This window comes from Triticum dicoccoides, chromosome 7B (genome assembly GCF_002162155.2).
Source record: "Triticum dicoccoides isolate Atlit2015 ecotype Zavitan chromosome 7B, WEW_v2.0, whole genome shotgun sequence".
Lineage (NCBI taxonomy): Eukaryota > Viridiplantae > Streptophyta > Magnoliopsida > Poales > Poaceae > Triticum > Triticum dicoccoides.
This window is the reverse complement of record NC_041393.1, coordinates 188522594-188536860: the sequence shown is the minus strand read 5'-3', so window position 1 is coordinate 188536860 and position 14267 is coordinate 188522594. Positions and strand designations below refer to the sequence as shown.

General features: G+C 44.4%; 1 protein-coding gene and 1 long non-coding RNA gene across 2 annotated transcripts; one reads left to right on the top strand and one right to left on the bottom strand.

Moving 5' to 3' along the window:
• The first annotated feature begins 7614 nt into the window (after positions 1-7614).
• On the top strand, positions 7615-11062 carry LOC119335891. The gene is made up of 3 exons (XR_005162115.1): positions 7615-7877; positions 8419-10007; positions 10661-11062. It is a non-coding gene; the product is annotated as an uncharacterized LOC119335891 (long non-coding RNA).
• Positions 11063-11476: 414 nt separating this feature from the next.
• Positions 11477-13948, bottom strand: LOC119342101 (beta-1,2-xylosyltransferase XYXT1-like). The gene is made up of 6 exons (XM_037613939.1): positions 13598-13948; positions 13396-13470; positions 13211-13306; positions 13058-13117; positions 12886-12963; positions 11477-12793 (listed from the first exon to the last, which is right to left on the bottom strand). The coding sequence occupies exons 1-6, from the start codon at positions 13743-13745 to the stop codon at positions 11604-11606; spliced, it is 1647 nt and encodes a 548-aa protein (XP_037469836.1). The 5' UTR covers positions 13746-13948; the 3' UTR covers positions 11477-11603.
• Between the last annotated feature and the right edge of the window lie 319 nt (positions 13949-14267).

The window sequence follows — 14267 nt, the reverse complement described above, 5'->3', positions numbered from 1 at the left end:
CTTACTCCAAAACTATCGTGTTGGTCCAAAATCTGAACCATCTTTCGGGTTGTGTTCCAGAAATGATCAATGCCTCTCAGGAGCACATGCCTTTTTCGGAACCTACCCCAAAATTTGGGCAAGCCTAAAATAAATAGGCGCCCTCGTCCGAGTATGCAACTTTCGGAAGAACCTTCGGGGCTATAAAAATGGCTCAAACGGGTTAATATTTGAAGTGGGCTATAGAAGTTACACTCCTTCCCCAATATTTATCTTCTACCCCCACTTCAAGCTGAGTTGTTTCCTCTCTCTCTTACTCCATTTTCTCAAACTCTAAACCTCGAATTCCTCCACATCCATCCATCATAACACATAAAAGAAATAGGCGCCCTCGATCTACATTCTCACCAAAGGAAATCGCGCTTCCTTTGAGTTCATCATTTGGCTTGATGCCCTTATAGGTTGGAAACTCCTAAGAGATAGGAGTTCTCAACGAGGAATCAAATTGTGATTTGCGTCGTTGTGTGAGAATGTTTGGAGGCCGCATCAAGGTGTACCATCAGTGGTAGAGAATCACCTTTGTTGTCATATCTGAAGGAGAAGGTGAGCCTTTGTGGTGTTGATTGTGCCTTTTTGGTACTCCCATCTCTCCAACTACTAGCTCCACTCCAAGGGAGTGAAAACCATGATACATCTTCGTCTCTGTGGTGTTCGGTTAACCCTAACTGTAGCTCATTTACTTCTGTTTATACTTTCTTGACCTTGCCAGCATCATATCGGTTGTTTATCTCACCTTATCATTGTTAGGCTCACATTTATATTATGCAAATCCTAACTTGCAAGTAATTGAGTAAAAAAATGCAAAGGATCTATTCACCCCACCCCGGTCCATCTAGATCCTTTTAGGGGAATAACTAAACTAGCCCATACAATTCCAAGCAACACTCGAGTACACAAAAACAAAGGAAAACAAGTTATAATTTTCCCAACCATGTGCGATCGATCATCTCAATGAGAATGAGACATGGAAGTATATTCTCATGTACATGTAGGAAAAAGTACAGTTTGACATACTGACATCATGCACAACTGTATAACTCGACTATATATGGAACATTGTTTCAGTGGCAATCTCAATGGGATGTTATCAATACTATTTTAACTAAATGACAAAACTACTATTTTTTGGACATCAATTCTATGGTTGAAGATGCTTTGTAGTGTAGGGTACCGGTATATAGAGGATTAACAAAAACCAGTCATTAAGCAAGTTTAGTTAGCCCACTCCCCCTACGGAGGTTCGGTATAGTCAACTGGGGAAATCCACTTCCCCTTGACATAATCTATCAAGGAAAGTAGTGTAAGGTGCTCCGAGATGTTAGTTTACGGGGGGTAAGTGGCCCCATGAAAACATGTGGAAAAGGGTAACAAAGCAAATATTTTACGAGGACAAAGATTACAAGGAAGCGGAATCAGGGGAGGAGTGGTATCGGTACCTAAACTAGCCTATACAGTTGCAAGAGACACTTGAGCACACACATCAGAGGAAACCAAGCTATGATATTCCGAATCATGTGTGAGCGATGATTTTAATGAAAATGAGATATGGAAGTATGTTCACATGTACTTGCAAAAAAATAGCATGGCGTATACACCCATCATGTTTTATAACTTGGTAGGAATAACACATCGATTCACAACTGCAATCTAGGTGAGATGTTATTAATACTCTTCTTTTTACCAAGATGACAAAAATACTAATTTTTTGGACACAATACTATGTTTGAGTTTGCTTTGTAGGTAGGGTACTTAAAAATCAAGATATAGAGAAGGATGAAAACTAGCCATTAAGCCAGTTTAGTTAGCCTCCCTCCTCCTCGGAGGCTTGGTACGATCAAGTGGGAAATCCACTCCCTCTTGACAAAACGTGTCATGGGAAGTAGTGTAAGGTGCTGAAAGGTGATAGTTTAAGGGGATAAGTGGGCTGATAAAAATATGTGAAAAAGGTAACAAAGAGAAATGTTTAGATGGACAAAGACACGAGGGGGTGTTTAACTATTTTTTAGAAAACTTCCGATCTATTCATCATGCCATGGCAGTATAGAGAACACAAAAATAATAAAAATTACATCCATACCTCATTAATTATACTGCATAGATTAGTCCTACTATCTTAATTAGGTTCTAATTTAGTAGTATTCTCATTTTTATTTAATAGTCTCTTATTATTTTATCATTAAATATTAAATAAAGGATATAGCTGTTTTTTTTTCTAGAGATTCTAGAGAAAGCGAGACAAAGTGAAACGAGAAAGTTTTTTTATATAAGAATTAGATCTACATACACCATATCTAATCACTTGTGGGCATCCATAGAGAGTTCGTTTTATGAAATGTCTGCTGAGAAAGCAAAAGAAAAAAAAAGAGACATGTGGTTTATCTATCACCAAATAGAGATGAATACTATATGATAGCAGCAGGAAATTCTTTGTCCTTGAATCAAGGTATTCAAGAAGAACAGGTTGTTCCAGCTAGATACCGTCAAGAATTATTGACTGTTGCATGGGAACAGATTCATGTTAGAAGTATTTTTCCTTTTCAATATTTTTCTATTCCATAGACTACAATTTTCACTTTTACTCTCCTTATATATGGTTTTTTAGTTAATTCACTGGCTTTTTTCATTTCCTTTAGAATAAAACTCTATTTTTAATTGGAAAGCTAAATATTCTGCAAGAATGTTAGGTTGTTTATAAGGTTCATTAACTTTTTTGATAGAAATATCAAATCTCTGGTTTACAGAGTTAATTTCCTTTTGTAGATCTTTCTCTAATTCTTCGTTTGTTCCTTTTTTCTCTACTATATACTTCAAAAGAACGCAAGGTTCCATTTCACCTCTCTTTCGTCCAACCTTTCTTATATACGTTCCACTCTTTCCTTCTCCTCTTTGATTTTTCCTCTTGTCTCTGATTTTTCTACCATCCACTCTCCCTAAAATATAATCAATTGTCTCATGATTTAATAACTTACCAATATAAAAACATATTTTATTTGGTAAGTCATTAAATTCTTATCAAATAAGTGCTTAACAATAATGGCAGGTAAATCATGGCGATTACATACAAGAACTTGCTAAGATTTTAGCGCATCAATATAATAATGGACGTGTCGTCATGGGCTAATCTATTAGAATGTTTATACCCCCGTTGCAACGCACAGACAATTTTCTAGTCTTTAATAAATTTGGTAATCTAATATGGATTACGACGTGGATCGTATCAACTTAACTGGTCTATACAACTCCAAGCAACAGTCAAGCACAAACAACCAAAATAAAACAAGTAACGATTATCCCAATCATGTGTTATTGATGATTTAAACAAGAACGAGAGATGGGAGTTAAAATAATAATCTGGCATATGCAACCATCATGCACATCTATTCAACTTGGCTAGGAACATATCTACAGTGGCAATCTAATGGAACAAAAGGTGCACAAATGGGTTCATAACCATTTTGGCATGGCCATACCATTTTGGTTTTTCAGAAGAAACAACATTTTGACACAACCATGCAAACCAACAACGCTTGTTTCACAAAAATACATGCCGGTAATTTCTTTTCTAGTAAATACTTTTTTTGCTTAGTAGCAATCATACTTGAAATAATGCTACGACACGAGTAACTAAATGCAATGTAGGTCAATACACATTTACATACAATGCAATGTAGGTCAAAACACATGCATACAACCTCAAGATGCCACTTAAATTGTCATGAAATGCCCTTTCAACCTTACTTAAGCGTTCTTTAGTTATTTTGTGGTACCTGTTAATTTGTTGGCAGAAAATATAAGTAGAAAATAGATGCTTGTGCGTTGTAGACCTACACAGTTCAACTGTAAGGCCGCTTTCTTGAGAACATCCTAGCGAAAAAACAAGGTTTTGCGAGCTTCCTATGCAGGGGTGAAGCCAGAAAAAAAGGCCGCCGGGGGTCAACATGAACAAGTAGCATTAATTTATCCTAAAAGAGTAGCAATGATATACTCCCTCCGTTCCAGAATATAAAGTGTATCGGTTTCCGTGCAAGTCAACCATTCGAATGTTTGACCAAGATTATAGAATTAAATAACAACATCTGCAATACCTGATAGATGAAATATGAAACTACTTTTCATGATGGATCAAATGATATAAATTTTGTATTGTGGATATTGTTATATTTTTCTAAAAAATCGGTCAGGCATGCACTCATTTGACTTTTGAAAAAACAAATACATCTTATATAAAAAAACGGAGGGAGTATATGACTAAAAAAATGTGTAGGTCGCATTAACTAACATGCCTAAAATGAATTTTAGTAACCTCACATAAATGAAAAATCATAGTTGCTAACGTAACATAACAAAATAAACTGCGGCTACATAAGTAGTTACCTCAAGCCCAAAAAATTCACATTCACGATGGCTTGGTGGGCAGTGGGCCTGGGTGCTTTTTTTGGTTGCTAACGTAACGTAACATAATTATTTTGGTACGTACGTGTTTGGGCCAAGGGCATCGGGGCAATTGCCCCCGGCCCAACACTGTAGCGACGCCCCTGTTCCTACGTTGAAAATCATATGAATTCTGGTTGTTCAGAGCATGTTCGTGCAACCCTCAAAAAAAAAAGAGAGAGAGAGAGCATGTTCGTGCACGTAGCACGTTGCTGGCAGCATAGGACTGTTTCTCCTTGGAAGAAAAGTTGACAACGACAATTCTCCTCATAATAATTCTATCAGTTGAGCACGATTAGTTGAACCGCATGTACATCAATCAGCCTGCACATTGGCGACTTCTTCTTGAGGATCTACAGTTGCGACTTCTTCTTCTCCGATTAAAGAACTTGCCAACAACCACTTAGTAGTAGTAGTTTCCACCACGTGACGACGGAACAGTTGCTGCTGCATATCGTGAGACAGATCAGCCTCTTTTTTTTTTTTTTTTGACACCTCAAGAGGGGCTGGGATTCCTGCATTTTATTAAGAAGAAGAGAGATGATCCAGCTTATAAGGAAAACCAGACCTAAAAACCAAACATTTATCGGTTAATTAAGAAAACCGAGTGAAAGCTCATAAAAAACACAGAAAAAGACACTAGAGCTTAGGGAGAGGGAAGACAAAGACTCGACATCATGGGACATCGTCAGAGCCAAACACAAGGGCGCCAAGGCCCAAAACCAAGAGTCGTGGCTCAAGAGCAACTGAAGTAACCACTATGCACTCGACATATGTTATCCATATCGAGCCTCGCTGCATGGAAACATCATGGGCTATCATTATAGGAAACATCCTGCAAGGCTCAGCTTCGATTTCCCTGCAATGCCCGCCAAAGTGTTAAAAGCCGCGATCACTTGCAGCGAAAGTGGTTTTTTTGTATATGTCCAGGTAGGCTTTCATCTTTTGCTCAGCGCCCTCCGCTTTGCACACCTCTGGCAACTCGTCAAAAACCTCCAACAACCTATACTCCGCGCGTTTTGGTCGTCGGGATGTTACACGCCATGTTTTTCTTTTCCAAACGTCCGCTACGCCGCTCGAGGCGAGAGGCATCATCCTTCTCATTGTGCAAAGGCTTTGGGGTCTCAAGCAGAGGGGGTGGGACCATGCGAGTAACCTTGCTAAGGAATTCCTCCAAGGATAATGGGACATCAACCTGAGTTACCCTGCCAACATCACTACTCACCTCAACCTGAGACTCAATCAGAACGGCAGGATCGTCCGGACCTCCCATCATGCGCTCCATGTTGAAAGCAATTTGCTCCCCCGAGCTTTGAGTCGGATGTGCGAGGAATTGCACATCAGAAGTCAAGGAGCAGCCACCGGGGGGAGGCATCGAGACCATAGCCTCTGAGTGCATTGGGCCGACGTACTCCTCACCCGCACTGTCGAAACAACCGGATCCAAGCACACCTCATCACACCTCGTCACAACAGGAAACCAATCAGAGACCTCATCACAACAGTTAGAGCAGCCCACGAGACCGTTGATAGCATGCTATAACTGAGAAGGTGGCGCCATAGCCTCATCCTGCCACGAAAAGATGTCCACTGGCCGAGCCAACAACATTGCAGCAAGAAGATCCTGCTCAACGGGGGCATGAGGAAGGGCGCAACCATCCGCAGGACGAGCCCAGCAATCTCCAAGGGGCGATGCCAAGAGAGCATCAGCATACGAGCGAGGCATTGAAGCGTGGCTGGCCTGCATGCCACAGGTAGTGCTTGCGATTGAGGTTGCGGAAGCATCGTCCATCCATCCACTTGAGGTAAGCAGCATGCTCAGCCCGGGTGGCCACCAGATGCGATGGTCTTGACCTTGGCAGCATCCAAGTTTCCCCGACGCCCCTGCACCTCAATTCAACCACCATGGTCCGCAGCAGCCGGTAAGTCCTCACCTCCGGATAGCAAGGCTTCGTTCTGGACTACCGCCGACTTGAGGCGGGGTCGTGGGGCCGAGGAGGACAAAGCAGCAACACTGGATCCAAGCATCTCCGATGGCAGCAAGATGCGGGGTTGGAACCCTGCGGGGATGGTGGCAGGAGGAGGCGGCAGCGGCCCTCCGGTGGCAGCCGCGGACGCTGATGGAGACCTGGGAGCAGATGCATCCAGTGAAGAGGCCCGAGTAGCCCGCCCGATGCTGTAGCGACCCACCGGCAGTGCCGGCGCCGGCCTCGCATCGGCCCTAGCCATCCCAGAGACCCGCCCAGGTGAGACCAACCAGGGAGGGACCTCAGCGTGCGCCTCTGCGACGATAGGCCCGCGGATCTGGTGAGCCGGCGGCAACCCGGGGACCGCGCAATCCATCTCATCTTCTGAGCTCCATGAGAACCGCTTCGCCGAAATCGACCCAGGGGAAGGGTGGATCCGGCCGAGAGGCGGCTTTGGGGTGGGGGGCTCGGGTGGGGTGGGTCTTGCCGGCGGGGGAGGGCAGCGAGACGCGCCGGGGAGGGGGTCCTTCTTTTTTCTCTTCATCAGACTCTCTGATCAACCTTTTGTTTTGCGAAAAAATTCAAATATATTAAAAAATCATTAGTACAAAGCCCTTCAAACCTAAGGACGTCGATAACTGCCACACGTGTGGCAGGAAGGGAGGCGCATCACACATGTCTAAAGCAAACAAATTGCCATGTCATCGCATGCATACATCTGGGAATCCTTTTTGTTTTCCGGTTTTTAATATGTTTTATCTCTTAAATAAAAAATCCGATTGAAGATCCGTTTTCATCATTAAATCTATCGCGACGAGATCTTCGAAACTAGTTGATGACAAACGAAAAGTCTTCATACACGTGCCCTACAGATCATCATCCTGAAACCACACTCGTCGCCGTTGGGACAGATCGGTCTTAATACCACTAGACAAACAGTCTAGAAGGCGGGAATACAAATACAAAGCACAACAGCTTGGACTCCAACAAGGCCACTACTGTATCTCTACTCCTATATCTCTACTCCTATAAAAATGCGAGTTGGTGGTGATGGTGTGTCTGCCTTCGGGCCATCTCAACCATCCAATCTGAAATGTAAGGCTGAGCGTGAGACCAGTTGCCCCCGAGCAACTTAAGTTGCACTTTTACATAAACCACCCCGCACACCAGAAAGCTCCCGAAAGTTCCCCTTCCTCCTCTCTCGCGAAAGAAACAGAGTCTTCCAGAACTCCAAAATTCCTCACCGCCGGCCACTCCTTTCTCTTTCCCGGTGACCATCCGAGTTGAATTGGGAGAAGGTCCCTCCCCTTGTATAGCTGTAGTTTTAAGGGTCTCACTAAATCAGGTTTTGCTTCGAGCTTGCCGAGCATCTCTCCTTCTAGATCTGGCCGTGTAGGTCATTGGAGACAGAGAGGATAGCGGCGGTTGCTGCCATGTCCAAGTATGCTCATTTTCCCTTTGTGGTCGTTGGGTTGATTCTCTTTTGTGCAGGCTTTGGTTCTTAGGGGCTGTTTGGATCTCGACCAAAACCAGCCCGACCAAAAAGTTGGCAAGCCCGTAAAATTTGGTGCCCGTTTGGATCACTACCAAACAATTGGCACGCCCAGCGCGCCCGCGAGACGCCAATGTAAACTTAGCCAACTCACGGGCGAGTTGAGGGCGGCGAAAAGCTCCGCCAAAATTTTGGCATCGCACCCTGCACTCTCTGTCTCGTTGGGTCCCAGGTAACTATCCCTTTATTTTATTAGTATCTGCTGCATGCTGGCTGTAGTTTAATCTGTGGGTCCTCACAATGCATGCAAGCATGCTACTCCACAGTGCAAGGGCCAAAACATGGACGGCTACAATCCAAACAATGATCACTTACCAAAATTTTGGTCATGCCCTCACATTGGTCATACCAAAAAATTGGTGGGGCTAGATGGGGCACAATCCAAACAGCCCCTTAACCTCCAAGTTGACGCCCCTTTTTCATGGTACAGGCAGCGGAGGATTTTTGCTGGTGGTGAGCCGCTCGTTCACGGCGGCGCTGGCACCAACTACCCCGACCTATTGTGTCCTCTCTCAACCACTATCTCCTCTGTAAGTTAAGTTTTTCTCCTATCAGATCCAAGAAATTGATCAATTGTTTGGGAGTAGAGATGCGTATCAGACCCATGCGTGATTGAAACCTTGGTCTCTCTAAACATGTGATTTGTTAAAGGTTTATCCGCACAGTTCCTTGTGAGATGCAGAATTAGACTTTCACTGTACTCCATCCCATCAGGTTGGAACAAGATTTTCTATTCAGTATATCTAGACTATTTTTTTTTAACTGTGACCTGCGTTAGATCTTTGGTGCAAGGTAAGTAGAGATCATGATCAAGGATGACTAAACATTATTAAGCAGAGAATTTCTCAAGTCCCACACTCAAGCAATTTTTTTTAATTGAGACGCTGGCTAGGTAGTGGCTAGCGATAGCAATTTAACTAACCTACCACGGACGGCGCCACGGCGGGATCAGAGGATGCACGTAGCACCATGCTGATCCTCCAGCCTCAAGGCGCAGCCTGTTGTCTCGGCGCGCACACAGAGCTAATCCGCAGGCAGAGTGCAGCAGCACATGGCGGCACAAGCGACGCGATGTTCGTAGTAGTTTGGCTAGCTAGAAGATATACAGGACAGGGAAGAGGGCAGAAAAGCTACAATTTTTCTTTTCTGTTTTTCTGTGTTCGTGTTGTCGATTTCCCAAAAAAAATCTGAATTTCAGTGGAGCAAAGGCATGAACTGTAGACCATATACATTATTTTTATGTACAAGAGTTATGGACTACTTTGATTTTTCATCATGTTTAATGTTTGAGTTTGCCCCACCTAGATTTTTATTCTTCCTCCGCCACTGCCTACCATGGTCGTAGACTAGACTAAGCATGCGAAGTGGAGCCGTAGATCACGCGGCCAAATCAGATTTTGTGCATTGTATGGTCTCTTGGCAGTTTTAGATTCCTCTTAAAAAATAATACCATTGTGTTTATGTTGAATACTATTTGGGTGTTGATATTGATATCATACGACAGTGAGGCAATTTGTAGTTACCGCTAGAGGAATTGACTTTGATATCATACAACAGTGAGGTAAAAATGTTTTTGACACCCCAAAATTTACCAATGATTTCAATAGATCAGTTTGGACATATACTACTGTTAGAAGATGATACAACTTTTATTGGTGAAGTTGACATCAAAATTGGAGGTTACAAATCATTGTACAGTTCTATAGTGTCGGTTAGTTTTGTTTGATAGGTACATCTTCATCTCTTGTACATTTTGTTTCTTTGCTCAGTATAAAATGTATTGTAGGTGTTCATTGTCTTTTTTTGCCAAAATATACTATAGGCCCTCTATAGGGTCATTATTTCTCCTTTGCGTAAACATACTACAGATCATCATGTATGCAGTAGTGATTGTATGATGTCGTTCTAGGTGATAAGATAGATGAAGCAAGAGCTCGAGAGCTAATATTGTTGCTGCAGGAGACAAGGCTATACTATGCTTGATGAATGATTCCATGACCTGAGAGATGCCTAAGTTATGTAAGTCGTGCCTAAAAAAATTCTTCTCTTCATGGCGAGCGCTACTGCCACTTCCACATATTTCACAATTTGTAATTATTGGTTGCGGTGCTTGCATGCCTTGCCATTGAGGAACCCAATGTTGGAAGGAGACCGGCGCACCTCACATAAATTTCCAATAGTAATTTAGCTTGGTGGACAAGGCCATTCTATTTTTGTCTTCTGCTTTGCTTGTGTTTTGTAAGTTCTTTATTCCTTCTATCAATGAAATCGACAACTCTCCTGTTGTGTCATCAAACTAAACTGGAACCTATATCCCTTTTGAAGATGATGTTGAGGCATGAATGTTTCTTTCTATATTGCAGTGTCAATTATTCATGTACATGCAACCATTTTTGAACTATAATGCACTCGCAAACTGTTTAAGCAACATTTAGTATTGGTTTGTTACACTTGCAATACGCAGATTGATATGCCTCAAAATACGTTTATGTGATAGGTGACGAAAGAGGAAATTTTCTAACACGTTGAGCCCCATCAGATTGGAGCCAAAGATGAAACCAGTAGTCGCTAACTCCATTGCACAGATTTCTTATTGAGGCATTGTCGTTCTTTCATTATTCATATCAAGGTTAGGTTAGAGTGATGTGCTTAATGATCACCATTTCTAGCAGAGAGTGGTGTGTGTGCTGGAGGTGGAGCAGATGTTAAGTGACAATGATTCGAAGAGACAGATTTGGAGTCCGAGCTAAACCTGGTTTCATCACAATTGCCAAATATGTGGATGTATTTGCAATTGCCACATGCTCTCTGTCCAAAGATATAGGACGTAGCAAACAATGAGAAACCCGACAAGGAGACAACAAATATTATTGCAAGGTGAAGATGGAGAAAAAAAAGACTTTGGCTTAGAAGAAGGTTATATTGGCAGGAAACTGTATGATTCTTCTGAAGAGTACCTATAAAATATATGTCATTGCTTTGATCAATGACTTCGCACATTCTTGTGTTGTTTCTCATTTTTTGTGATTCGGTAGCGAAGCGCGGGCATCTTACTAGTCCGCTATGAAATGGTACACTGGCCGTATATTTTTCTGATTTTGGCCATTAATTAAGTTATTTTGTTGATTCTTAATCTCCAAGAATCTCTTAGCAGCCAGTCAACTCCATGAACCACCGTTCTGACAAGTGGTCTGTGAAACATTCCATACTTGTTGTAGTCTAGAATTAAATATTCTTTTCTCCCCTAGATGAAGAAATTATCAGTATACTCTTCTTTTACTTATATAGGAGTATGAGTAAATTTGTGAAATTGTTGAAAACCTTTATCAATTGGCTAAGTTATATTCTTCTTTTAAAACGGGTGGTTTATTTGGTGGAATTCGGTTGCGTAAACATTTCTTGGTTAATATGTGTGGCTTTCAAAAAAAGAAGTAAAATATAATCATATTTTTTCAAAAAACAAAAGAAACGTTCTTCGTAATATCATATGGAAAATAGTACTATGATTGTTGTACATTGAAGACAATATTAATTACCATCCGTGTACATTGAACACTATTCTAACTATATCGAAATCTAACTACAATTAAACAGAGGAAGTGCACACCAATCTCTCTACTGCAGGTGCTCCAATGCCCGCAGCAGAGAGGGCCTAAACCTCTCTACGTTGATCCGCACGTCCTGCTTGCCGAGGTACCACTCCGCCACGTTCCCCCACCCGCTCAAGTGGATGGCGGCGGGGTCCTTGATCATGGGGTGCTCCTTCCCGAACACGCCCATCAGCGAGCTCTCCTCCGCCGCCACGCTGTACTCGATGTACCGGAGCCCCATGTCGCGGGCCGGGTCCCCGAAGTCGGTCCTGGCGATCTCCTCCAGCCGGCCGTACGGCACGATCTGCAGGAGCACGGCCCCCGTGGGCAGGTACACGCAGTTTGTCAGCCCGGCGCCGTGCACGCCGACCATGACGTCGAAGGAGTTCATCTCCCGCGTGAACTCGTCGTAGCTGGCCTTCGGGCGCCCGGCCACGATCACCTTGAACCCCGCCGCCTCCGCCGCCGCGATGACCTCCGGGAGGTTGAGGATCTTCAGGCTGTTTGTCCTCTCCAGGATGATCATTCGCGGACGCCGACGGCGCCCGCCGAGCGGACGGACGTCGCCGAGCTTGATCGGCCGGTCACGCGGCAGCGAGTACGCGTGCCTCAAGAACTTGGTGAAGTCAACCATGGTGTAGTCCCCGCCGGTTTCGTCCAGGGAGGGGTCGATGGTGAACTCCTTGCGGCTGCCGTAGCCCACGACGACGTGCGGGTAGCACCGGACGGCGCCGTCGTCGTTTTCAAAGTCCACGATGTCGTGGCGCGAGATCTGGCCGAAGATCCGCTTGTACCTGTCCACCCAGAAGGGCAGGAGGTTGACGACGAGGAGCTGGACCTCCCCGTTGAAGCGGCGCGCGCCGATGAAGAGCGGGACGAGGACGTCGGTGAAGTCGTGCCAGTAGTTGCCGGTGAGCCCGCCGAGCTCGATCACCATCGCCGGGATGTTGAGTTGTGTCGTGCACTGCGGGATGTCACCGGGGTTTGGAACGGACTTCACCGTGACCGCCTTCAGTCCGTCGAGGTACTTGCGGGAGTAGGGCTTGATCTGCCACTCCTTGGGGGGAGCCCGTGGCGAGACGAGCGTGACGGTGGCGCCGGGGCCTCCCTGGGCGCGCGTGTCGCCGGCCAGCTCGCAGATATCGTACTTGCCGAACGATGTGTCGCAGATCGGCTTGGTGTTGGCCACATTGTTGTAGTCATCTGTTCCTCCTCCTGAACATCGATCGCCCCCATGATGTTCACCAAATCGAACTTGACAATTTGGACAAAGCAATTGAAGTCAGTCACATGTATTATCATCATACCGAATTCCTTTGATTCGGCTGTCTCCTCGTTCTTGGCTTGGCTTTTCGCCTCCCAATTGTCGGATTTCATTTCGTTGCCTGATCGACGACATCATACAACAGACAAATTTGATGATACGATGACTGCTAATCGAGCAACAACAAGAACAACAACAATAACCGGAAATGGTACCATGCTGTTCCTCGATCGAATTTCTCCCCGCCCATTGCTGCTCGCTTTCGTCCTGTTTCTCTGAAGAAGAGGGGACGAAAAGGTCGAAATCCAGACTTGTTCTTGGTTAATCAGCAAGGTATTTTATATTATTGTGACGCAACAAACGTTTACCTTGACGCCGTGGTGTTGATGGTTCCGTGTGCGCCTTGGCCTTCTCTTCCTCCTCCTGCTCCCTGCTGAATTCCTCCATTCCTCTGCCCGCATCATCTACAGTAGCTCCAAAACTTCAGCAAGCACAGGGATACAAAATTATCTAAAGGTCCGTGATCATATATGGATTCTGCGTGCGTGCGTGCCTTGCCCTGGATGTTTCGTTTCATGCTTCGTGGGGACTGGGTGAGCTGAATCGATTGCCGCTGGGTCCAACAAGGCTGCGTATGAGCACCAAGAACAAGCTTGTAAGGATTGATCATAAAACTTCCCTGCTCCTTCCTCTCTAGTTCACAAAGTTGATTCAATCTATGACAATTAGAAGGAGAGGAGGATTGATCATAATACCTTTCTGGCTGTAGCTGAACTGCGTCGACACCATCAGGTAGAGCAACACCAACAGGGAGCCAAGTAACAGGCCGTACGCAACATAGCTGCTCTTCCACGGCGACGATCGGTTTGCGCTCCTCGCCGCCTTCCCCTCCGCTCGCATCATCTTGATATTAGCCTCCACGAAAATGGTCCTTGACCACACCGCGGCATAAGCACAGATCTTCCGAAAGCCCCGGCTTGGCTTTCAGAGAGCTCTCCTATTATTTTCGGTCTCTCTTTGATAAGAGGGAGGATTAGTTCGCTGAGAGAATATAGAATAAGAGAGACACTTGGACTTCCAGAGGTTACTTTACTGGTTCTTTGTACTTCATCGTGAATCCTTCTCCCTTTGTTTTCTTTGACATGTACGGGCTTATATCCAGAAGAAGTGATTTCACAGCACACGACGGGGGCCTTTGCAAGCTTGTATATTTGGACAAGTTCCATAAAGATGTCACAAAAAGAAAATTTTGAATACCGTAAATATACCAAAAAATATATATCACACGTGTCTTGTAAAAACGATATAATTATGAAACTTAGAGCGAAAGAAGAAAATGCCTAGCTGCAACCTCCCGTGTCACTCCGGTGGGCGATATTAGTTACCGCCACCTAATTAGGAGAGGATTGCGCGTGCCACTATCAC